The following is a 25,575-nucleotide window of genomic DNA, read 5'->3' on the forward strand; positions in this document are numbered from 1 at the left end:
TCAACATTGTAGCAATAAAAATCCATGCCTTTTATGCATGGGGAATTTTATCCCGAATCTTGAGTAGGGATAAGTCAACGCCTAACACGCGTTGCCGGTTTAGTCTTTCACCGATTAAAAAAAGACACCAAAATACCAGTCTGGGGTATTTTATCCCAAAGCCTAAGTAGGGATAAGTCAGCGCTTAACCCGTGCTGCTGGGTGGTTCGTTCCCGTGAAAACGACTGAGTCTACGTATTCAACATCGTAGGAACAAAAATCCATGCCTTTTATGCATGGGGAATTTTATCCCGAATCCTGAGTAGGGATAAGTCAACGCCTAACACGCGTTGCCGGTTTAGTTTTTCACCGTTTGAAAAAGACATCAGAATACCAGTCTGAGGTATTTTATCCCGAAGCCTAAGTAGGGATAAGTCAGCGCTTAACCCGTGCTGCTGGGTGGTTCGTTCCCGTGAAAAAGACCGAGTCTACGTATTCAACATCGTAGCAACAAAAATCCATGTCTTTTATGCATGAGAATTTTATCCCGAATCCTGAGTAGGGATAAGTCAACGCCTAACACGCGTTGCCGATTTAGTCTTTCACCGTTTGAAGAAGACACCAGAATCCGAATCTGGGGACTTTTATCCCGAAGCCTAAGTAGGGATAAGTCAGCGCCTAACATGCGTTGCCGGGTAGTCTATTCCCGTGAGAAAGGCGAAGTCTACGTATTTAATATCGTAACACTAAAAGAGTTAACTCTTTTAGCATAACGTTACATGCGGAACGAACTTAAACAATCCGCATGCAAGCCTAAAAGAGTTAACTCTTTTAGCATAACGTTACATGCGGAACGAACTTAAACAATCCGCATGCAAGCCCAATTCAAACGGTAATTGATAATCACATTTTATTACAATTTTATACCCTCATCATCTATTTTACATGAATAAATATACTATTAATAAGTGTTATTAGATTAGTTTGCACATAATTGAATGAAAATATAAATAAATATTATTAAATGTAAAAACCCCTCAAAATCTCTCTTCTCTATTTTGTAGCATTTTAGAAGCCCATGAAGCAAAAGCTTAAAAGAGGAAAATAAAAGAAGCCACAAAATCAGGCTCCTTGAAGGCCCAAAGCCCATCAACAAATGACTACACCCAAGGACCGGACTTGGCTGCAAATAATTAGAATGAACCGGACTTGGATGCAAAGAGTTAATTTTGAGTTTCAAATGATTGGGTCGGTGGACTGCTGCAGATCACATGGGAATGTGGGAGCTTTGAGTTTCAAATGAATGGGCCGAAAATCAAATGCATTGGACCGACTTTGAATGGGCCGGGATTTAATTTTGAAATACATTGGACTTGGAGAAATGGCTACAGCTTTGATTTTTTTTTTTTTTTGGACTTGGATGCTAAAGATTTGGATTGGGAATGGCTACAGCTTTGATTTTTTTTTTTTTTTGGACTTGGATGCTAAAGATTTGGATTGGGCCGGTTGCTGCATGAATGAGACCGAACAAAAGCTCCAATGGGCACAGCTCTTCATTTTCTATTTTTAAAATCAAATGGGAAAGTCCAAATGACCGGACTTGTTTTCTTAGCTGCTGGAGTTGGATTTCCATCATGGACCGAACTCTTCATGGGCCAAAAACTCTTCATTGCGGCAAACTTATTGGACCAGATTTGTTTTTGAAAATCAATTGGACCTCCTATGTTTGGGCTAGAGAAGAACAAAAAGCAAATTCAAAGGTGAAGATTGCTTTGCTTGGGGCTCAAGACAAATCCAATGGCTCATATTCATTGAAGATTACTATAAATAGGAATAGAGAGTGAGGGGTTAAAGGTGTGAAAAATTTTATAACTCCTTTTGGAGAGGAGAGCTACTCTTAATTGAGAAGGTCTTCCAAAATTATAACTTTTTGTTGCAATTAATAATAATAATTTTTTACCACTTTAAATTTTTCTCTTCTTCTCTTTGTTGGATGATGAAGATGAAGATGAAGATGGAGAATTATTTGAAGGTTTGCATTTTTTTTCTTTTTCTCTTTTATTGCTTATTAGTTTAGATTTATTTCTATGCTTGTAGTTAGATTTTATTTTCTTATTAAATAGCCAAGAGGCTAGAACCCTCTTGCCTTAGATTTATTTCATGCTTATAGAGTAGATTTATTTTCTTGCATTTAATTCTTGTAATTTTATTTTATAGTTTAGATTTTGTAATTTATTTTGTAGTTAGATTTTAATTTCATATACTATTCACCTTGAGGCTAGAACCCTCTTGGGTTTAGTTTTTCTTTTTGTTTATTTTTATTTTGTTTGATTCGTCTTTAGGCTAGAACCCTCTAGGGAATCACCCTTTTCTAAGAAGTGGGTTCAATTTTAGATTACCCATATCTATAATTGAATCCACCATCTTTAATTTCTTACATTTTCTTTTATTCTTGAATTTTATTTTTCATTCTTGATTTTTTATTTGTTTCTCGATTTTTTTCATTCTTCCTTCTTGCCTTGTTGATCACATTTATTTTTTACTCACATCCACTCTCAAAAACAAATCATTCATCACATTCACACTTATTCTTTATTCCTAATTGTCACGCACAAAACATAAGAACCATTTCTAATAATCTCTTAAAATCACCTTCCTCGTGGGATCGATATTTTTATACTATAACTTGATTAATTGTGCACTTGCAATTTTGGTACATAATTATGCCGCATCAGTAATCGGTAAAGGCACCTCAAATCCGTAGAAGGCTGAGGATTTGCCAAAAATCCTAAGTCAGTGTCTAACACGCGTTGCCGGGTAGTCTATTCCCGTTAGGATTTGCCAAAAATCCTAAGTCAGTGTCTAACACGCGTTGCCGGGTAGTCTATTCCCGTGAGAAAGACGAAGTCTACGTATTCAATATCGTAGCACTAAAAGAGTTAACTCTTTTAGCACAACGTTATGTGCAGAACGGGTCTAAACAATCTGCATGCTAGCCCGACTCAAACGGTAGTCGGTAAAGGCTAATCAAACCCGTTGATGACTGAGAATTTGCCAAAAATTCTATAAATGTGAGTCATTGACGTATCAGCTTTATTAGTTGGTCTCGTGATTTGAGTATACAACGACTTCGAGATAAGATCCATATCTGCAGACGAAACAACTTTAATAGTTGGTCCTGCAGCCTAAAATTTAGGATCGCCATATTCCAATGCCTTAAGAGCTTAAACTGTGTAGACTCCAGTAAACGTACGAGTATAAACTGTGTTAACGCAGGCCAACGCCGAGCAATGCGTAGCTCTAGGTCAACGCCGGTCAACGCGTTGCGACAAAGATAATCAGTTCAAAGTCAACACAATGACACAAGCCAAAACTAACTCACTAATTCTGATTCAAGACTTCGACAACGGTCAGACGATAAACGCAACGCCGGAAGACCTTCATCTATTTGACAAAGCACTGGATAGACTGAAGGCTGAGGAAGTCAAGAATTGAAACAGTTCACAGGTCCTTTGACACCGACTAAATGCGGGGGACTATCATATCCAAAGCATTACAGACTCCTCCATAAAAGAATGAGTCTGAAATACTTTGGAGGGGGTATCTGTAGGCGTCTAAAAATGCCTATAGGTATCCACGCACAGCTAAAGACGGAGAAAAGATGATGAACGTCGTTATCCGAGTCTAAGAGGATTATCTGTCGTCGACAAACGCATGAAGCGAAACGACGAACCAAGTGGCCCGTGTGCGTCAAATCAACACGCGCATCAGCTCGCGCGCATCAAACAACACGCGCGCGTCAATCAGTTCGTGCGCGTCAATCAGTTCGTGCGCGTTCAACGGTCAATCCCGCAACGAAGCGTGCAAGTTAACAAGATGATCAATCACGCGAAACGGGGGAAACTATAAGTCCCGGAAAATCGAAAAAGTCAAGAAACATACAAGTTCGGCCCAAAGCCAGATCACCAGAAGGTGACTCGGCGGCCGAACCACCAAATGGTGGCTCGGCCAAGGCCGGCCACCATTTGGTGGTCAGGCCAGGCCGAGCCACTAGTGACAGTTCGGGCCAAAATTAGTTTTTTTTTTGTTTTATGGATTCTTTTCGGGATTTGATTTGTTCCTGAACGTTCCAACCGATCCGATACTGTGCTATGCGGTTTCTAACTGAAGATAGAGAGGATCCTCGCTTTTGATCTAAGAAAACCACCAACTCAAGCCTATAAATAGAGGCTCAGATGTTCATTCTTGGGGGAGGAGATCAATAGGACGAAGTGCTAGCCGAATTGGAGAGTGGAGCCACGAATTTACAACAAGGGTTAGGCAGATCTTGGCGATCTCCTGTGCTAAAGAGTGGAGTTCGAGAGATCTGAGACTCCGTTCCCTATTCCTCCGGATTTAAGCTTGGTCTAAATCCCGAGAAGAGCCGTGACTTTGCTTAGTCAAAATCACCGCTACTGCAATTACTTCATTCGTGAAGTGAGAGCATTGATTATCAACTTCTGGTAACCGTATCTGATCCGCGACGGTCCACGATATTATCGTCCCGGCACAGGCAAATTCGCACGCCCAAGCAGCGGGTGATAAACGTCTGTTGCGCTGTTTGACAAGAGTGTAATATTTATTTTTATTGTATAAAGGAGATCTTATAAAAAGATCGACTTTCTTTCTTTTTGAACTTATTGTAAATGGCTGAAATTGTAAATGAGTTCGTCACAAATGAAAAATCAACTTTTGACACAAACAGACCACATTCAACTCATGTGAATGTGATCCTCTCATTTGATGAGTGGAGGATAATATGCCACCTCACTACCAAGCATAAATTTTGTGTTTAATAACAAGCATACATATATTCATCAATATATATATAATATATATATATAATATATAATATATATAATATATATATATATATATATATATATATATATATATATGAACGAAACTAACCGAACCGGACTGTACCGAACTGACTTATAACAGTTAGATTTGATTTTGACTAATGGACGGTTCGTTTCGGTTGTTCAAAACTTGATAAAAACCGATCCGACCAACCGATCAAAACTTGATAAAAACCGATCCGACCAACCGACCGTTTGCACAGCCCTAATACCATTCCTAGAGGAATGCTAGGAATGACGTAATTCATCATCGCTCCTAGAGACACCAGGGTCATCACTCGACAAAGCCGTGGGATCATCAGTTGCATATTCACCATCACCGGCGGTGGCACAGGGCTCATTAACGACCTTTAAGGACAAGTAATTAACTTCATTACTTCATTTCTTTATTTTGCCGACACTAGCCGACACTAGCCGTCCACACTGTGGCGAACCACTTCAAAATGGTCGGCAACTTCGTCCTTCATGGTCGAATATGTTGATTCCTTGTATGAAATTGGGTTTTGGGCCATTTTCCACCAAAGAAGCCCTAACCTTAGGTGGGATTTTGAGAGGGAAAAAGAAAGGGGTTTTGGGTTTCTTCGCTGGGTTCCTGCTAAGAATAGAAGAGAGCGTGAGAGGTTAATTCATTTCGAGCTATGGGGGCGCGGTTACCGATTTTCGGGAGTTCAAGAACGTGTAAAGTAGAGATAGTTTGGGGATTAAGAGAGAATTTTATTTTATTTTCTCTTCTCTCGCTGGCAGTGTAATTCGACCTTAAACACCAATATGCATTTATGACCGAAAGGCATGGCCCAAAATGCAAAGGTCTACTCACACGAGCTTTTTCGTAGCGGCGCTGGGCACAATTTTTCCTTGAAAAAAAATGAACTAAATGACTTCCCTTTCTTTTTTTAGGGTAAGATGAGCTCGATCAGAGAAGACTCTTCTTTCTTTTTTAGGGGTAAGATGAGCTCAGAGTAAGCCACGTCCCAACTATTCAGCGTTCGCAGGGGGTGAAGCTGTGATCACTGTGAAGGAGAGAGGTGCTTCAAAACCCTACCTTTCTCAGCTTGCAATTTAATTTGTGTTTTTCTTTGTAACCATAATTTTTGCCCTTCTATTTCTTATATATATGCATCAAGATCTCCAGACCTCAAAAAGAATTCCAAAATTATTTTTCTGATGTTGGGTTTTTTGGATTTCAAGATCTCTGATGCATGTGAGAAATTGAAGTGCCACAACAATTTCCGCTAGCCATGTAATTGAAATGCAAAGAAATTTGTTATCAAACAATCATGTTCAAGGACGCTACTGAAAATTCATGTGTTACATGAAAATAATCACCCCGTCTGAAACTTTCTTCATTGTGTTTGATATATTAGTTATTAGATTGATTGCTTCCAAGCTTCTCAATTTTCTTTGAAAAGATTCATTCCTCTCTCAGGCATTAGGTTGCTAAAGTTTGTTTTATTGTTTTTTTTTTTTTTTTTTTTTTTTTGAATTGAAAAGATTCATTCCTCTCTCAGGCATTAGGTTGCTAAAGTTTGTTTTATTGTTTTTTTTTTTTTTTTTTTTTTTTTTTTTTTTTTTTTTTTTTTTTTTTTTGTGAATACACACACACACGCTCAAATTGCCTAATGCATGTATGTCTAAATTGTTACCCAATAATTGTCTTCTTCCATTTCAGAAAATTATAGTTTATTGTTTCCATTTGCAATCTTTGCTAATTACTTGTCAATGGCTACTGTCCTCCAGGGTGGAACACCGTTTTCCGACTAGCAATGTTTCATCTAACTAATCGAAGGAGGCTCATTTCGGTGGGGGGAATTGTAATTACTCTCACTATAGCATTTCAAGCCTTCATTATGCCCTCTAGAATTGCTATGTCACCTTTCCTTGTTCCTAAAACCCTTGAACTCGATGAAGAGATCATATCCCATAAAGTTACTTACCCACCACCCATAATGATCGGAAAACTATCCCTTTTGAACAACTCACTGAACGCTAGGGACTCATCAGTAGACTTCGATGAAGCTAATGCATCTGAAATTTCCAATAACGACAAAGATTTTAACCCTCATTCTAAAACTGAAGACCACACTCAAGATTTGGAGCAAGATGACGTCTTATATGATGACATTAATGTAAGAGATGATGAAGATGTGGATACTGAATTCTCAACTGACATCGAGAATGGTATTAGGAAGAAGGTTGAGGAGGTCATTGGGGGTTCTACAAAATTATCCAATTCTTTGATATCAGATGGTTTCAGCAAATCCAAGCTAAATGGTATAAATCAGTGTTCCTAAATTTGGATATATTTCTTTTCCTTCATTTATTAAACTTTAGGGACCCTTTGGTGTAAATTCTAATGAGCATGCTATTATGATTATTGCTCCTTTTCAGTTAAACTATCAAAAAATAAGAAAAGGGTGATTCCTGCAGTGTCCATATCAGAAATGAACCAAATTTTGCTCCGAAACCATGCTTCTCCTTGTTCAATGGTATGTTATCTGACATTGTGATTTTCCTCTTAGCTGTATGTTTATACTGAGTTGTACCTCAATCCTTTTCTCTGTAGAAACCTCAGTGGTTGTCAGCACGTGACAAAGAGCTATTAACAGCAAAGGGAAAGATGGAAAATGTTCCCTCTGTAAGGAGCGATCAGCAACTTTATGCCCCAGCTTTCCGAAATATTTCCAAGTTTGTAAGGTGTTGTATATTATAATGAAGGGACTTGCATTTACTTGCAATATTCAGTCTTTTTACTGACTTCAATCTTGAGTTCTGCATGATATTGCCTGCTTCTCTATGTGTCTCAAGTCAGTCACACCGTCTATGTTTCATAGAGGCGTCACAATTTCACTTTGGTGTATGCCTTTCTACTAATGTACAGAAATTTTATAATTATCCTAGGCAAAATGTACTTGACAAGTACCTAAAGATATAAGTTCTGAAGTTTATAATGCACACACGGTGGTCTCACAATTTCATTTGATTTATACAGACAAGTATCTTGTTTTCACCCTCATTAACGAGAGAGACATTGGTTAGATAGGTGTTGATGTATATATACTTAACTAGTTTGCAATGTTGAAGTTACTGCATTCTTCGACCATAGCATTGGTACAACCTGAACAGGTTTAAAGAAATGCGCACATAAACTTTCAATGTTATGATTATCCTTGGTAATTAGGTTGCTTACTTTAAACTGATGTGATGTTTGATTTTTTTTTCTTTTGCAGGAGCTATGAGTTGATGGAGAAAATATTGAAAGTCTATGTGTACAAGGAAGGACATCGGCCCATTTTCCATCAGCCACTTCTCAAGGGGATTTATGCCTCCGAAGGATGGTTCATGAAGCTCATGGAGACAAACAGGCAATACATTGTGAAGGACCCAATAAAAGCTCATCTCTTCTATATGCCCTTTAGCACTCGTCTTTTACAGCTCGAGTTGTATGTACGCAATTCTCACAATCGAAGAAATTTAGAACAATACTTGATTGACTATGTCAATAAAATTGCTTCTAAATACCCCTTCTGGAATAGGACAGGTGGATCAGACCATTTTCTTGCTGCTTGCCATGACTGGGTATGCTTCGGCCTTCTTCAAAACTTAGTTGCATTAGCTTATCTCATTTGCATGAGAGTTGAAAAGCTAATGTTTATATATGAGAACCAAATATTCAATGGGGTTATATCAGATATTAATCATGAATAGCATTACGTTCATACTGTTTCACACTCTACGCAAATGAATCAAAAGAATTTATCGGCTGTTCATTTAGCATCACACTCTATGCAAAATGAATCAAAAGAAAAAGAATGTATCAACTAGAGATATAATTAACAAATGTCAAGATTACCACGTGTATGGCAGCCTTCAGTCTCATTTACATAAAAGTTGTAAACTATTTATATATAGCATTAATTAGTATTTCTTATATAGGCACCATATGAAACAAGGCACGCCATGGAACATTCGATCCGAGCTCTTTGTGTATCCAACCTCCATCAAAGCTTTCAATTGGGAAAAGACGTTTCTCTTCCAACAACTTATGTTCGATCTGCCAAGAATCCCCTCAGGGATCTCGGTGGAATGCCTGCAACAAATCGCTCTATTCTCGCCTTCTATGCCGGTAACCTTCATGGTGAGCTTCGCTCGATCCTATTGCAGCATTGGGAGAACAAATACCCTGATATGAAAATCTACAGCCCTTTGCCTCGAGGACTCAAAAGAAAGATGATATATATTCAACACATGAAGAGCAGCAAGTACTGCATTTGCCCGGCCTCGAGGACTCAAAAGAAAGATGATATATATTCAACACATGAAGAGCAGCAAGTACTGCATTTGCCCGAGAGGTTATGAAGTTAATAGCCCAGATATATATTCAACACATGAAGAGCAGCAAGTACTGCATTTGCCCGAGAGGTTATGAAGTTAATAGCCCACGAGTCGTTGAGTCCATTTTCTATGAATGTGTCCCAGTGATTATTTCGGACAATTATGTTCCTCCCATCTTTGAGGTGTTAAATTGGGAGGCATTTTCTGTTATAATTCCAGAGAAAGATGTGGCCCGATTGAGAGAGATACTTGCATCGATCCCTGAGGAGAAGTATCTTTCTTTGCAGGAGGGAGTGACGATGGTGCAGAAGCACTTCCTATGGCATAGTAAGCCAGTCAAGTATGACTTATTTCATATGACCCTGCACTCAATCTGGTACAATAGAGTATATAACGTAAGGACTGGGTGAAGGTATGGATTAATGAAAAATTCAGCCTGGCTTCCTTTGGATGCTTTGTATTCTGCACTGCTTCGAATACAAGTGAAAGGTGTATCTTCAATCGACTGAGACTGTAATCTGCTTAATTTCGATGGAAGCCTGCAGTTTTAGAATGCGACGGAATGCCAACAATGAAGGAACGTGCACAAAGTAATTCTGTATTATTGTTGTATCCAGAATTTAAATTCTATGCATGCTAGGCACGCTTAACTATCAGATGGTTTCTATTGTACATTGTCATCCTGGAAGTTTCATAGTTGGAGACCCTTGTACATTTATTGTTTAATAAAGTGAAAGGTGAGCTAAGATGTGTACATGAATTGTGACATAAATAACATCAATTTGTCCCTTCAACAACTATTTTCTTTTGCTGATGAATCAAGCATTACATAGTACCCTTTGTTCTGATGGATAAATATAATTCTTTGTTGTTCTCTAGAAGTTCATTGATGGAGCCCCAAAAGTTTTCAAACTAAAGTTTATTCTATCATTGCTTACAGTTTCTAATTGGTCCAAAGTACTTACAAAATTATACAACAAATCTATCAAAGATCACAGAAACCTTCAGCCATAATTCTCCCTCTTGTTTATTCAGTGTAGACAGTAGAAAGACATGGAACCATATGATTTTTATTTTTCCCATGTTCTTGATCTCCTCTACATGGAAGTGCCTACAGTTGGTCGGACCGTCACCCAAAGCAAAGAAACCGTGATGGAAACAAGTCCAACCCAAACCCAAAGAATGGTCGGTGCCCTTCTTCTCCTCCCCATCAACCCTTTCAAAAACGGATACATATGTGTCAGCACCCAGAAGCTAAAGAAACTACTCCCAAGCATCTTACTCCACTGCGGTATCTCACTGTATATCGTCCGTGCAGCCCCGATAACTAGCACTACGACATTGACAGAAATGATCGTCAATGGCATAATGAACAAGCTTGTTAATTTGACCACATACAGGTCGGCATATATGTCATCTACATCTTCGTTTGCCGATTTGGCTTTAAGAGTGAAAGAGATCTCAATCCATGCAATAACTTTCAGTAGGTCCTGAAGCACCACCGCAAGGTGAGCTGATGTTCCTCCTATGACCCAGAACTGCTCGTTTCTCCATAGCTCTTCGAGTGCAATCCCAGACCATTTCACTTCTAAGAGGGAAATAAGCGCGAGAGTGATAGTGATAGTGAGTAGGAAGACAAGGAATGTTACGTTGAGGCCAGGAACAATGAATTGATCAGACAAAAAGAGGCATAGAGTGGGTAGAAAGCAGTAGACGGTGAGTAGGATTGACGTGAAAGGATAAATGCCAACATTGAGGTAAGCGATGCGTTGGAGGAATTTGAGGCGCCTGGTGGCTAGAAAGGCATTGGCCCAGCAGAGGACCTGGTGGAGGCGGTCGGTCATGTTGATAGGAGTTGAGCCGCAGAAGGCGTCGCATTTTGTTACACAATAGACGAAGCGCCATCCATGGTTGTGCATCCGGTAGCAATTCATAGAAGCATATTCTGATTCGAATCGGAAGATTTTTTTTAAAAACATACAAATAAGAATGTCTCAGTATGTCCGTCATGCAATTTGTTGTAAGTGTTATGTTACAAGTCTTTCATGTCATGTAATAAGGATATATTTGTCATTTGTTTTATTTGTTGATGAGGGTCTTTCTTTAACGTTTTTACTTTTGTTATGAATAATAAACTCTAAAATAGTGAAAGAGGAATTTTCTTGCAGGATTTCATTCATTTCTAGCCCTCCCAACAACAAATGACGTGGTAATTTGTAAAAGAAGAATTTTTCAAAACAGACCCACTTCAATTTTTTTTCTTAAAACCGACCCGTTTTTTTTTTATTTATCAAAACCGACCCGATTTTGTAATTAGCAGCTTAATCACCTTCCTAAACAGTCGGGGTTGGCAACCCCGACTATTTAGGACCTTAATTTTTAGGGTTTAAGGCTTCTAATTAGGGTTTAACACCTTCCTAAATAGTCGGGGTTGCCAACCCCGACTGTTTAGGATAGTGATTAAGCTGCTAATTACAAAATCGGGTCGGTTTTGATAAATAAAAAAAAAAACGGGTCGGTTTTAAGAAAAAAAAATTGAAATGGGTCTGTTTTGAAAAATTCTTCTATTAGATATAAGGTTGCAATGTGACCTCACCAGCATGAGATGACCGAGACAGCCTCGGCAACAGTGGGTGCATCGAGCGGTGGCCTAGGTGCAAGCAGTGAACTAGGTGGTCGACCATGATTCACCGAAGGATGATCAGCCAGGGGCCGCCCCTGGAACTCGGCAACTGGTATTGAATTCAGAAACATGGACGAATTCCCAAACTTCATCGGAGTGATAAGATCTGGGTGCACATCCCGCTCATTGGCCTCACTGCCATCTTCTTCACTGTCCTCCCCGTTTACTGGTGCCAACACCGGGATCGGTTGACCTAGCACCTTGATTTGCCCGATGGCACCGTAATAATCATTTGCACGCGGCGGATTGAAATCATACAAGGCATATCGACGAAACAAACATCCTGTACCCACATACATCGGACCTTGCAGGCCATTGAGTGCACGCATATTGCCATCAAAGAACACAGTATTGTGATTCACATAGCGGTCTGAAGGATCAATCCCTTCAAACCTCTGAGGAAACTATACATAGCAAATTCGATCCCCACCTCTGTCCAACATAAAACACATCCCCTCCCGAATTGCCATACAATTATTAATATAGTGATCACTAGTAGAAAAACAACCAATCTAGACGGAACAATCTAGACGGAAAAAATTTCCGTCTAGATTGAATCAAACTAGACGGAAATTTTTCGTCTAGGTTGATCCGTCTAGTTTGGATCAAAGTAGACGGAAAATTCCGTCTAGTTTGCCAAACGAGACGGAAAGGTCAACCTAGACGGAATTCCGTCTAGGTTGACTGGCAACCTAGACGGAAATTCCGTCTAGGTTGAGGGGCAACCTAGACGGAATTTCCGTCTAGGTTGACCATGCAACCTAGACGGAATTTCCGTCTAGGTTGAAGTAACCTAGACGGAAATTCCATCTAGGTTGCATGGTCAACCTAGACGGAAATTCCGTCTAGGTTGCCTCGTCTAGGTTGACAGGCAACCGTCTAGGTTGCCAGTCAACCTAGACGGAATTCCGTCTAGATTGACCTTTCCGTCTCGTTTGGAAAACTAGACGGAATTTTCCATCTAGTTTGATCCAAACTAGACGGATCAACCTAGACGAAAAATTTTCGTCTAGTTTGATTCAACCTAGATGGAAATTTTTTCCGTCTAGATTGTTCCGTCTAGATTGGTCGTTTTTCTACTAGTGTTTAGCATGCCATGATTTGATTTTCTCTCATATAACCCTGGGGGTGGGTTTTGTTTGGGTCGATGGTGTTGAAATTTGAGCCCCCCTTCCCCCCTCCCCTCCCCTCTCTCGGCAGCCCCTTCCCCATCGGCGTGTTCGTTCTTTCATCTGCCTAAAATGTATGTTTTTTCTACCGAGCTTTAGAATTTTTAAATTTTTATTATTTATTATTGAATTTAGTTTAAAAACCCTAATTTATGATAAAAAAATAAACGGGTTCATTTCTGAAAACCCTAACTTAACTACATGTTAATTCATTTGAACAACACCAGTAATCATATTTTTTTTAAACACTTATAAACCCTAACTCATTTAAGTTTCATTCGTGCTATAAGTATGTGTGATTATTTAAGTTTGTGATGTGAAAAGATGTGAAATAAATTTTTTAAAAAATAGAGTGATATATAACACATTATAAATTTTTATAATGTGTTATAATCCAATTTAGGTGAATAAAAAAATAACGTTATCCCTAGACTTCCGTCCAATAATTACATCCAATTATTTGGACTTATAATATATGATATACGACTCAGATTTGGGTAGGAGACGAAGTTTTCTCCCAAAAATGAGCGTTTATTTTATATTATAGGAATAAAAAATTAGTACTAAAATTCGTAATTATTGGATCTGTCCTTCTTGGACGGGTTAGGAATATAGTTGTGCATACATCCAACTTTGTATACTTTTTATATTTTCATTCTTGAAAGTTTTGGCAGCACCTATTCGTTGTTCTCCGTGTACAATAAGCGTATGTTGTTCTGCGTTTTGGGTTAGATCTGTCCTTCTCGGACGGGTTAGGAATATAGTAGTGCATACATCCAACTTTGTATACTTTGTATATTTTCATTCTTGAAAGTTTTGGCAGCACCTATTCGTTGTTCTCCGTGTACAATAAGCGTATGTTGTTCTGCGTTTCGGGTTATTACTGATACGTATAATAACATCCGCACAGTGTACAGGGAGAACAGCGGGTAGGTGCTGCCGAAATTTTTAATAAATGAAAATATACAAAGTATATGAAGTTGGATGTAAGCACTACTATATTCTTAATGGATAGAAGCCTTCCTATGACAGACGTAAGATTAGTGTAATTAGTTTCTACGTACGTTATATATATATTTTATGTAGATAAATATTCATATTGTTAAATGATATATGAACGTATGTTTGATGTGTGTTGAATGTATAAGAGTAATGGATGTATTAGTAGTTGTGAGACTAATCATATTTAATAATTATATATAATTTACAGATGATGATAATTCCTGACAAATCATGGATAGATATCCCTAGGCATCGTAGATTTCATGACACACGATACAAGGAGGGATGTGAAGCCTTCATGCGTTATGCGGAAATGAATCCGAGAAATTTAAGAAGCGGTGCTATGTATTGTCCTTGTTGTAGGTGTAGGAATTTGAAGCTGCTGAATAGAAATGATATACGGATTCACCTAATAAAATCAGGTTTTGATGAGAAATATAAATACTGGAACTGGCATGGGGAGGGTATCACTGAAGATGAGGATCCAAATATGCATGTTGGTACGTCCGGTGGCCAACGAATAGATGACACAGAAACATTGTTGAATGATATTTTTCCTCGACCTACAGAATATGATGTTGATGATAATGTCGAGGATGATATTGGAGACAAAAGTGAAGATGATAACGAAGTTGAAGTTGAAGAGGTAGGAGGTGTCGCGAGTGTCGAAAATATTGATGATATGCATTCCTCCGCAGAAATAAAGCGAATAATGGAGCTACTAGAAGATAGTGAAAAGGACTTATATGAGGGATGTACCGAGTACTCCAGATTTTCATTTATGCTGAAACTCCTTCATATTAAGACACTTAGCGGTATGTCAGATAATTATTTTGAAATGATTCTTGATTTGCTTCGGACTGTAATCCCTGGAGGAGAGAATAGCATACCCCAAACAACTTATCAAGCTGAGAAGATTGTCTCTGCTCTGGGTCTTGATTATAATAAGATTGATGCATGTCCGGATGATTGTATTTTGTACCACAAAGCCAATAAAGACCTTCAAGAGTGTCCGACATGTGGAGTTTTTAGGTGGAAACAGCACACAAATTCTTCAACAAGGATTATAATGGAGACAGGGATAACACAGAAGAAAATTCCAGTCAAAGTGCTTCGACATTTTCCATTGGCTCCTAGATTGCGAAGATTATACATGAACAAGGAAACGGCAAAGAATATGAGGTGGCATAAGGATGATCGAGTAGACGATGGTAAATTGAGACATCCTGCTGATGCTTTAGCTTGGAAGCATGTTGATAAAATTTATCCTCGTTTTGCCGAAGATTGCAGAAATGTAAGACTAGGTCTATCAAGCGACGGATTCAATCCATTTGGGGTAATGAGCTCTGGCTGGTCTACGCTGCCAGTTATATTAATGCCATATAATTTACCTCCATTGCTTTGTATGAAACAGCCGTTTATGATACTTTCATTACTGATACCCGGTAAGCATGATCCGGGAAATGATATTGATGTCTACTTAGAGCCTCTAATTGATGAGCTAAAACAATTATGGTCTGAGGGTATTTTAGCATATGATGCCCATTTAAAAGAGTCGTTTAGATTACGTGCTATTCTACTATGGACGATTAATGATTTTCCAGCTTATGCTAATCTGTCCGGGTACTCTACGAAGGGCAAGTGTGCTTGTCCTGTATGTGGTCCAGAATTTGAAGCTATTCAATTACCACATAGCCGAAAGAGTTGTTATTGGTTTAATCGAAGGTGGTTGCCCTTGAGTCATAAGTACAGAAAATTATCAGCTAAGTTTGATGGTACAGTTGAGAAAAGAATGAAGCCGCGTCAACTGACAGGTACTGAGATCGTTCAATTACTTGAGGGGTTTCCAAAAGTTGTGTTTGGGAAAAAACGCTATTCTAAATTTAACACGCTCGGAGTAAGAGATTACTTAAAGTTAAAAAAACCATTGAAGCGTAAGCGAAAGGTCCGTAAAATGCAAGTTGAGGACGAAGCCCAAAAATTACCTAGATGATAGACTAAATTTAGTATCTTCTTTCAGCTACCTTACTGGCAGAATCTTAAAATCCGACACAACTTACATGTTATGCATATTGAGAAATATATATGTGATAACTTAGTATCAACTCTCCTACAAGATGCAAACAAGTCGAAGGATGATCTACGGGCACGCCAAGATCTGACTGCTTTGAATATCCGAAATGATTTGCAAGCTCAAGACGTTGGCCTTAATAAATTAAAGTTGCCTCCGTCTCGTGTTACAATGTCAAATGAGCAGATGCAACGAGTTTGTGAAATTCTCAAATCGGTAAAGTCGCCGGATGGTTACTCTGCTAACATTTCAAATAATGTCCAGGTGCAAGAGAGAAAACTCTTAGGTCTGAAGACACATGATTATCACGTTCTTCTCCATCAATTGCTCCCTGTTGCAATTCGTAACAATATGGATAAAGAAGCGTCGAAGATTATTATTGAGTATTGTGGATTTTTCAGAAAATTATGCTCTAAAGTCATAGATGTAGATGACTTTAAGAAACTTGAAGCCGATGTCCGAGTTACTCTATGCAATATGGAAGTAATATTCCCTCCTTTATTTTTTACAATTATGGTCCATCTTACCCAGCATCTTGCAAGAGAGGCTAGAATCGCCGGTCCTGTTACTTATCGTTGGATGTATCCGATTGAAAGGTAATTTACGATTTTTCTTATATTTATTAATTGTATATGTGTTTTTAAAATTACCATGCTAATAATTAACTTTTATGATTATAAGATACTTGGGCTGCATGAAAAACAATGTTCGCAATCAAGCTCGTCCCGAGGGCTCGATAGCTGAAGGATACGTGGCTAACGAATGCTTTGTGTTTGCATCACGTTACATGCGTAAGAAGAAAACCACATCTCAAGCACCTCAAAAGGAGAGGAAGCGTGAAAAATACCCGAGATCTCTCTTAGATCAAATTCATGCATATGTGTTGGAAAACCTTGATATGTTCGAAGACTATCGAAGGTAACAAATAAAATCTGTAATATAGATGAGAAATATTCATTTTACATATAGTTTATCAATACAAAGTTATATATTGTTTATATAGGCGACATCTGGAGAAGCTTAAGAATGAAACAACCGGTAGGAATGCAGCGCACAATATTCAGAAAAGACATAAGAAAGAATTTTCTGATTGGTTAAGATTTGATGTAAGTGTTTTACAATTAATTATTGAACATTCATAATATAACATCGCCTAAATATTCTCAAATTGTTTGTCTTAGGTTGAAAAATCACTTCTTGATGATACTACATTACCAGATGAAATTATTATCCATGCACAACGTCCTTATCACGAAGTGAGACGTTATAATGAGCATTTGGTGAATGGATATAAATTTCGAACGTTAGAGACCGATGATAGGAGGGTAACTCAGAACAGTGGGGTCATGGGCTTGTTTGCTCAAGAATGTTTTTCAAGTATAAGAGATCAGAATCCAATTCTAGCTGACATATTATATTATGGCCAATTAGAAGATATTGTTGAGGTAATTTACGGGTTTGGTAAACCAAAACAATATACTTACACGATGTTCAAGGTTCGGTGGTGTCCTGCAAAAAAGCAAAAGGATCATTATGGATTTACACTAGTCAATCTTCACCGAGAAGTATATACGGATGAGAAATTCATTTTTGCAGAACAAGCTGATCAGTGCTTCTATGTGAAAGATCCGAATGTCATGTCTGATTGGGTGGTTTTGTACAAGGAGCCAAGATCTTGTTGTTCTTCCTAATAACAATAAAAAAATATTGAAGAAAGTGAAGATAATTATAGTGAACCAATTGGTTCATCAGATGATGTTTGGCAAGAATTCTCTTACGCACAGAATGTGGCGCTGGATGTAGGTATGAACTATATATGTTACACCACATTATCGATTTTTATCTTATCATAATAAAAACAATAATGCATTTCATAACAACATATCTCATGAGCATGTATACAATTTTTTCTTAACAATTGTCTTTATTATATTTGCAGATGAGGAGGATTAGGAGGCTCTTTGACCAGTCGGCTGATCGATCACGGAGTATCACCCCAGGTAGTGGTGCTGATGATACACTACCATCTCCGGATGTAGGTATAAAAATTAATTAATACTTTAATATATTTTATAAATTTTTAGTTATCTAGCTCATAGTGTTCATTTGTTGCAGATGCGGGATATTCATCACCCGACGGTTCTAATGCAGCACCAGAACCATCCCCCGACACAGGTATTAAATATTTATTAATTGATAATGGTCAATTAAAATTTAATATTAATGATTCTTCTTTCTTATGTAGGTGCTAATTGGACCCCGACATATCCATCATATACATTCCATACTGACTTGCGGCCAAAGACACAGGACTATCTCAGTTTACCCTTACCTCCAGACTCTCATAAGTCCAAGGCTGACTTAAGGAAGTACCACCCACGTGCTGCGAGAAAGTCACAGGAAATGCTTCCTATGTTGGAGACTAGGAAAGCTGATGCACTCGCAGTAAAAGAAAGAGAGATAGCGAATGACGTTATAATGAGCATTTGGTGAATGGATATAAATTTCGAACGTTAGAGACCGATGATAGGAGGGTAACACAGAACAATGGGGTCATGGGCTTGTTTGCTCAAGAATGTTTTTCAAGTATAAGAGATCAGAATCCAATTCTAGCTGAATTATTGTAGGTGCTAAGAAGGATCGTATAGAGGGACGACGTGGCGGAGGTAAGCCTGATTCTAAACAACCGCTAAGAGGAATGATGGGCATTATTAGGTTGAATAGTTCTAATTTGCCCGTTGGTCCTTGGTCGACCCGATTGAATGCATATATTGGGGTTCTCATGCGTAGAGCGACCATTATCAACCCTTATTTTCATTTTCGAGAATTACCATGGACCGTATACGAGGCGATATGGACTGAGCTTATGGTACGTGCATATTGTTTTAGATTTTCATTTATTAATAATTAGTAACTGATATTAAATTATTCTTACTAAATGTGTATGTAAATCTACAGGACTACTTCTGCCTTGAGGACTTTGAGGGGGCTTGGAATTATGTGTTTAATGTCAAGGTTGAAGCAGTCCTCAAACAATGGAGGCATGAGATCAAACATGAAACATATGACAGGTATGAGGAGGAGTGGCAAAGGTTTTTAAACCTCGATGACCGAGTTGACGAGATTCATTTCACGGCTCTCCTCATGTATTGGGACAACGATGCCGCCAAGGTTAGTTTCATGAAATTTAGTTTATAATTTTAAGATATTATTTCATTTTATATTTACAGATTTTTTTAAAGAATAAATCCACAAAGGGCTCAAAAAATAGAAGAAAGAAGCTGCATGACCATCACTTGGGCTCACACTCCTACGCCAATCTGGAGGATGTTTATTGTCAGGATACGGTATATGTCATTTAAAGATTTAAAAGATCTTAATGTTTAGTATGATTATGAAATCTCAAAATTTATAATATGGCAGGGGGAAACATTAATGCCGATACACTTGAGGGCAAAAGCAGCGTATGGTACTTTCCGTGAATAATATAGGGGTGATGAGAAGAATCGGGATAAGATCACAGCAAATCTCGAGTTAGTGGTGAGACTTATACATATCTTGAGTAGTATTATTAATTCTATTTTGTTAACACTACGAGGAAACGAGAACACAAATAATATGGTCATTATCTTGAATTAACTATAAATTTGTGCTTTAGGAGGGATTTGAGACTGCATCCAAGGAGGCTGCATCTGTGTACATTTCGCAGGAGGAGGAACAAAAGCCGGACCCTCACATGCTTTCTGCAGAGGAGAACATCAATCTCACACAGAACCTGATGGGTCATAATAGGTAAGGATGGTGAAAAATCGAATCAATTTGAATACTACATACTATTTATATTTGTTTACCATTATTAAATTTGAGAGCAAAGTTTAATATTTATTTCTCCCTAATAATAGGAGAGGAAGATATCCTCTGCATGGTGTCGGAGCTTCACCCGGTATAAGCATTAGATCGTCCATAGCATCCTCCACACCATCTACATCGACAAGAGCAACCACAAGCAGTTTCCAGGCTATGCCATTTGTCACACGTATCTCTGCATATCTGATTGACAAAATTTACCCAGACCTGCATATTCAGGTGACTAATGAGATGACTAGAGTTGCGCTGACGGCGAACTCGATGGACGATCTCATGGGGGTATGTTATATAATATTTAGGCGGTGCTATTCTTTATAGCACGTATGGTGGTATCATACGGATCATTAGCTCGATTGGCGATAATTCCGGCGCTAGACAGAGTAGTGCTCAGGTACCTTATTTTTTCTTATATTTATTAAATTCATTTTTATCTAATATGTTATCAAACACCACATAATGATTATTCAATTAAACATTCAGAGTGGAGATATTGGAGGGAGCAGCACCCGTTCTCGTAATCGGGATAGAGATACCCCCGCCGACGACGATGGATGAGGTTTTTAATTTTTAATGCAATAAACAGTTTTATTTGTTATAACACTACATTTATTCATGTCGTGTATCATATCTTAGTCATGTGCATTGTTAGTATATATGTTGTTGGATGTATATATTAGACGAAACTAGTTGATGTATATTTTGAAGTGGATGGTTGGATTTGTACAATGTGTTGGATTTGGTTATATAGATGTTTTTGAATGGAATTGTTATGAATTTTGATTATATCCGTCTGATCTGCCATACCAGACGGAAATTCCGTCTAGTTTGACAGACCAGACGGAATTCCGTCTGGTCTGTCAAACTAGACAGAATTCTTTATTCTGTCTAGGTTGACTTCCGTCTAGATTGAATCAAACTAGACGGAATTCCGTCTAGTTTGATTCAATCTAGATGGAAGCAAAATAAACCACCCAAACTAGACGGAATTCCGTCTAGATGAACTAATCTAGACGGAATTTGAAATAAACCACCCAAACTAGACGGAATTCCGTCTAGATGAACTAATCTAGACGGAATTTGAATCAACCTAGACGGAAATTTCCGTCCTAGACGGAATTCCGTCTAGATGAACTAATCTAGACGGAATTTGAATCAACCTAGACGGAAATTTCCGTCAAGGTTGATCAATTTTCTACTAGTGGATCGCAGTCGAAGTTAAGTATAAAAGGACCATTTGAGAGTATCGCTGATGCACGAACCAATGCATTCATCGCTCCCGCCTTTTTATTATGATCATACCCAGGGCGTTTCTCGTGAGACACGCATGTAGATGAACATAAGGATTCTAGTTTCAATCCCAGTGATGTTCATGAATGGGTGGTAACCGGAATTGCCATAGACAGGTTCGTGGCTGAGGGTTTTGATCATGACCTGAATGATTCCGGCATGGTCGCCTTTGGCATGGTCAGGGGCAGATTGGTACCAGGTGCCAGGCCAGTGAGTGCCATCAGCCATCCATGTTGCTGTTGCGAGTTTTATGGAGTACGTCGATGGATTTGCCCTTTTCTTTGACGAGCTTTTTCTCTTGTTTTTGCTCGCGTTTGTTGATCTCACTACATCTCTTCTTGATTTTTTTTTTGGGAGGCCGTTGATTCGCACTTTGAATTCGTCGTATTCCCTCTTGATCCGCCTGTCGTACGCCAAAATTAAGAACTATGATTTTAAGTCATTTCTGTCTTGAAATGATGCAACGTTTATGTAGTTTTACATGTGTTCCTTTGGATTTGGATCCGCTCCCCTATAAAATTGTTGTAGCATATTTGTTTCCCAAAGAAAATATGCAACAGGATCACTTTGTTAATTAGCCTTCTATTTCATGAGGGATTGTGGGGATTCACTGTGAATCTAACACTAGTAAATGTCCAGTGTTATTTTAATTCATTTCCACTTTAGCTAATCACAATCAACTAATAAATAATTGCTAGTAATTGATCTTGATCGAAAAATGGTCTCTCTTGTGCATTTTGACGATAAAGAGAATCCAAATCTACTTTATTTTTTATTCAGAAAAATGTAGAGTCAAGGGTTTGGATAGTACTGTCAGAAGATTATGATAGAGGTCACTACTTTTTATTTGTTTTCGCAGATAGTTGTTTTTATCATACTTGCTTATAGTGATATAGGGGTTGATAGTTGCGATTCATTTCAAATCTCTAACACTTTCTCATCAAAATAAATCAGTCACAGGAATATATATTAGACTGTTATGATCAAAAGTATCTGCACGTTGTTTTTCTAGTGAAATTGGCCAGAAACCTCAGACAAATATGTGAGGTTGTGTTTCCATTCCTCGTTTGTGATAACCAATCGACAAAGACGAAGGAAGTTGGTGGCGTTACCTTCGGTCCTTGACAAAATCAGGCCTCTTCTTGTTCTTTGTTGGATCTCCCTTCAACGAAAAAATGATTGTCAGGATTTCTGGGCTCAATATTATGCTTCCGACAGAAGGGCACCCAGATCTCTGCAAACGATGAAGCCTCAGCCATCGCCTCAAAGGTAAGCATAGACCCCCATCATCCGATATATACAACGCCAGCTTCTCAACAGGATACTCAGTCGTCAAAATTGAGAGCATAGCGTTCGCGATAGTTAGTGGCGGCTCTTTCTCTACATCAGCTGTGGAGATGAAGACGTCCATGCCAGGGAGATCAGATCGCCCATCGGGGTTGGAAGGCGAGGGGGACTCGAACTTCTCTTTGAGCGTCCATGCCAGGGAGATCAGATCGCCCATCGGGGTTGGAAGGCGAGGGGGACTCGAACTTCTCTTTGAGGGCGTCAAGGTCGGTGGCTCGGTTGATGGGGTTGAGTTTTGGGAGAATGTCAAGGAGGCAGGGGAAGGCGAACCAGAGCTCGCAGACTAGGGACATGCCCCAGAGCCACATTGCATCCCAGTTTGGGTTGCAAATTCTCCATGTTAGGAAACAGCCCAGGACTACCAACCGTATAAAAATTAGAATCCTGCGTAGGTTCAGTAAAAGAATTAGGATCATTTTTTTTTTCTTTTTTACTATGATAATGTCAACCCCTGGATAATTTTTCTTTGAGTTGGACCAAATTCAGATATTATATATCCTACGACCCGCCTGTTAAAAAATTTATTGGACTTAAAAAAGAAACTTGGAAAACATGTAACTGGGAAATGAGTCTTGGTTATTATTCTAAGCATCGGAATAAGTGGCTGAGAGATTGTCAATTATACTCTTATTGGTAGGCAGTTTATGACGTCGCTCGTAATCGGCTAATTATTTTTGAAATCATTCTGATTTTTCTTCCTTACACAAGAAAAATAAGAATCACTAAGGACGACCACATTTCATAATCGTCGTCTTATTGTATTATATATCATCATTTTTTTAGTATGACACCATTGTCTTTCACGAATAGAACATCTAGTATCACCTAACTAGAAAGGGATTACCTAATTGGCAGAGATTCCTATAGTTCTATTTGTTGAGAGTAGATATTTATAATTCTATTTGTTGCAAACGGGCCCACTGAGTGAATTTCTCTTTCTACTCTTAAAATTGTTAAAAATTGAGGAGGCATTTAGACCCTGTAAAGTTCGATCGGTTAGGATAGATGCACAGTTGCTCTTGTTAAAAATTGAGGAGGCATTTAGACCCTGTAAAGTTCGATCGGTTAGGATAGATGCACAGTTGCTCTTTTTTTTAACTTTACTTTACTTTCAAAAGGGTTGAAAAAGTTCACTAGGGGATGTATTCACACTTGGCTCGATAGTAAGAGGGTGTGTTCTCAACAAATAGAATTATAGGGGATATATTCACAACAATAAATAGAAGTACGGTGGGCCGCTTTGAAATTGGATGATGCAGGGTGTTTGCAATTAACGGTTAACCCTTAATAATTAAAATTGTTACATTACTCTTTTATTTTATTCTTCTGTTTCTACCTAGTCCGATCTTCTTCTATTTATTTCGTATCTAATAAGTTCATGTACCTGTAAGGGCTGAGAATCCCCGGTGGCACCAGAACTTTTCTTGTCAGCGGCTTCCAGGGCTTATCCAAGAAGTCATCCATACTCATGTTAGATATTTTGTTAAAAAAAGATAATTTTGCCTTCATGAATAGTAATAAATTTTTGTAATTAAAACATGTTTTAATTAGCAATTAAAAATATGTGTAAAGGCTATATAATTATGGGGAATGTTACAAAATTTATGACGAACATTACCGTATTAATTGCGGGTTTTGTAACGTCTCTTTCCAACACCACATATATATAGTCGTATGTTGAGCTTGGTTTTGATAAGGAAAAGAACAAGTCTCTTTTCTCCTCTTCATATTATTTCTTCATAGTATTGGTTTTATTTTTGGGCAACTTTCTTCATCTGAGCAGAAGCTCTGTACTCTCAGCCGAGTATAGAGGCAGACCGATTCCGGAGGTTTTTACCGCTAGGGAAGAGGGGATCATCTGCGCCAGGACGAAGGCGGGTCCTCAATCTTCTAGATTATTGGAAAAAAAATCAAATACTTATTTGTTGGCGTAACTAGTAATTAATTATATTAATTAATTGCTGCAAAAAAAGGTCATTATTCATAAAATTCAGGCACTGTTTCATACTGTTCAGAAAACTATTTTATTACTTTATTTTAATTGCTGTAGTTTCTGGATGATCCATTTGCTAAGCATAACATTTCTTTAATTTGTAACTGATCTTTTATGATTTGCATACTATATTTGTGCCATGTGATATGATATATACACATATACCTCTTAGTGATAAGAAGTGTGTAACTCATGTGTAAACAGATTGAACTATTAGCCAAGTAGATATGTGTTGAATGTTGTCACTATGCATTCAAATACTCTAAATCAGTTAATAAACTATCTATTTAAATATTAAATCTCTCTATGCTGTAATGCTTATCTGACATCTAAGACTCCTATCATCACATAATATATACATGTATGTTTCCTATGCTTAGGAGTGATATTCATCAACCAAGCATACATGGTTTTGGAATTTTGCATGCATGAGCGTTTAAATTACTTTCCCCCCCTAAAGTATTGTATTTACATCAGTCACAATAATAAATTGTGCTTAATATGACTATGTAATTGCTATCATAAATGCTCAAATGTATTATTTATTGTTAATTCTTTTTTGCTTTATCAATCGCAAGGAACGAAACTGTTACCAAATGTTTATTGTGTGAATCCATTGTTAATTAATTTCCTGCCAAGATACATGAGCAACATTGCTAATATAATTTTGAAAAACTTCAATTCATTAATTGATGTATACCAAACTCATTGTGAACCAACTTAAAGAAGTCAATACTGGAGTTGGACTCAAGATTGATACTAATAGCACATCCATATCAAATGGTAAGTTGTATATTCTTAAACCCTTTTATTTGATAATTGTTATATTTCCATATGAAACATGTTATATTCAAGCATGAATAAGAGGACCGGAATTATGAGAATAATTCATATGCATAAATTTAAATTTAGAAAATCTCTTTTATAGGCAACCAATTTAAATT

The 25,575-nt window shown here is 38.0% G+C and overlaps 1 protein-coding gene and 1 pseudogene across 3 annotated transcripts; one reads left to right on the top strand and one right to left on the bottom strand.

Annotated features, from left to right (window-relative positions):
- LOC109822584 (probable glycosyltransferase At3g07620) lies at nucleotides 5,092–10,009 on the top strand. 3 transcript variants are annotated; one of them, XM_020388811.1, is made up of 8 exons: nucleotides 5,092–5,240; nucleotides 5,778–5,905; nucleotides 6,618–7,151; nucleotides 7,269–7,366; nucleotides 7,444–7,574; nucleotides 8,108–8,456; nucleotides 8,814–9,125; nucleotides 9,266–10,009. In XM_020388811.1, the coding sequence occupies exons 3-8, from the start codon at nucleotides 6,644–6,646 to the stop codon at nucleotides 9,620–9,622; spliced, it is 1,755 nt and encodes a 584-aa protein (XP_020244400.1). In that variant the 5' UTR covers nucleotides 5,092–5,240; nucleotides 5,778–5,905; nucleotides 6,618–6,643; the 3' UTR covers nucleotides 9,623–10,009. The 3 variants fall into 3 exon arrangements, with proteins under 3 accessions (XP_020244400.1, XP_020244418.1, XP_020244409.1); XM_020388829.1 differs by having other exon boundaries at nucleotides 5,822–5,905; XM_020388820.1 differs by lacking the exon at nucleotides 5,092–5,240 and adding an exon at nucleotides 5,275–5,687.
- On the bottom strand, nucleotides 10,310–24,102 carry LOC109833112 (annotated as a pseudogene).

The sequence above is a fragment of the Asparagus officinalis genome, chromosome 1, assembly GCF_001876935.1.
Source record: "Asparagus officinalis chromosome 1, Aspof.V1, whole genome shotgun sequence".
NCBI lineage: Eukaryota > Viridiplantae > Streptophyta > Magnoliopsida > Asparagales > Asparagaceae > Asparagus > Asparagus officinalis.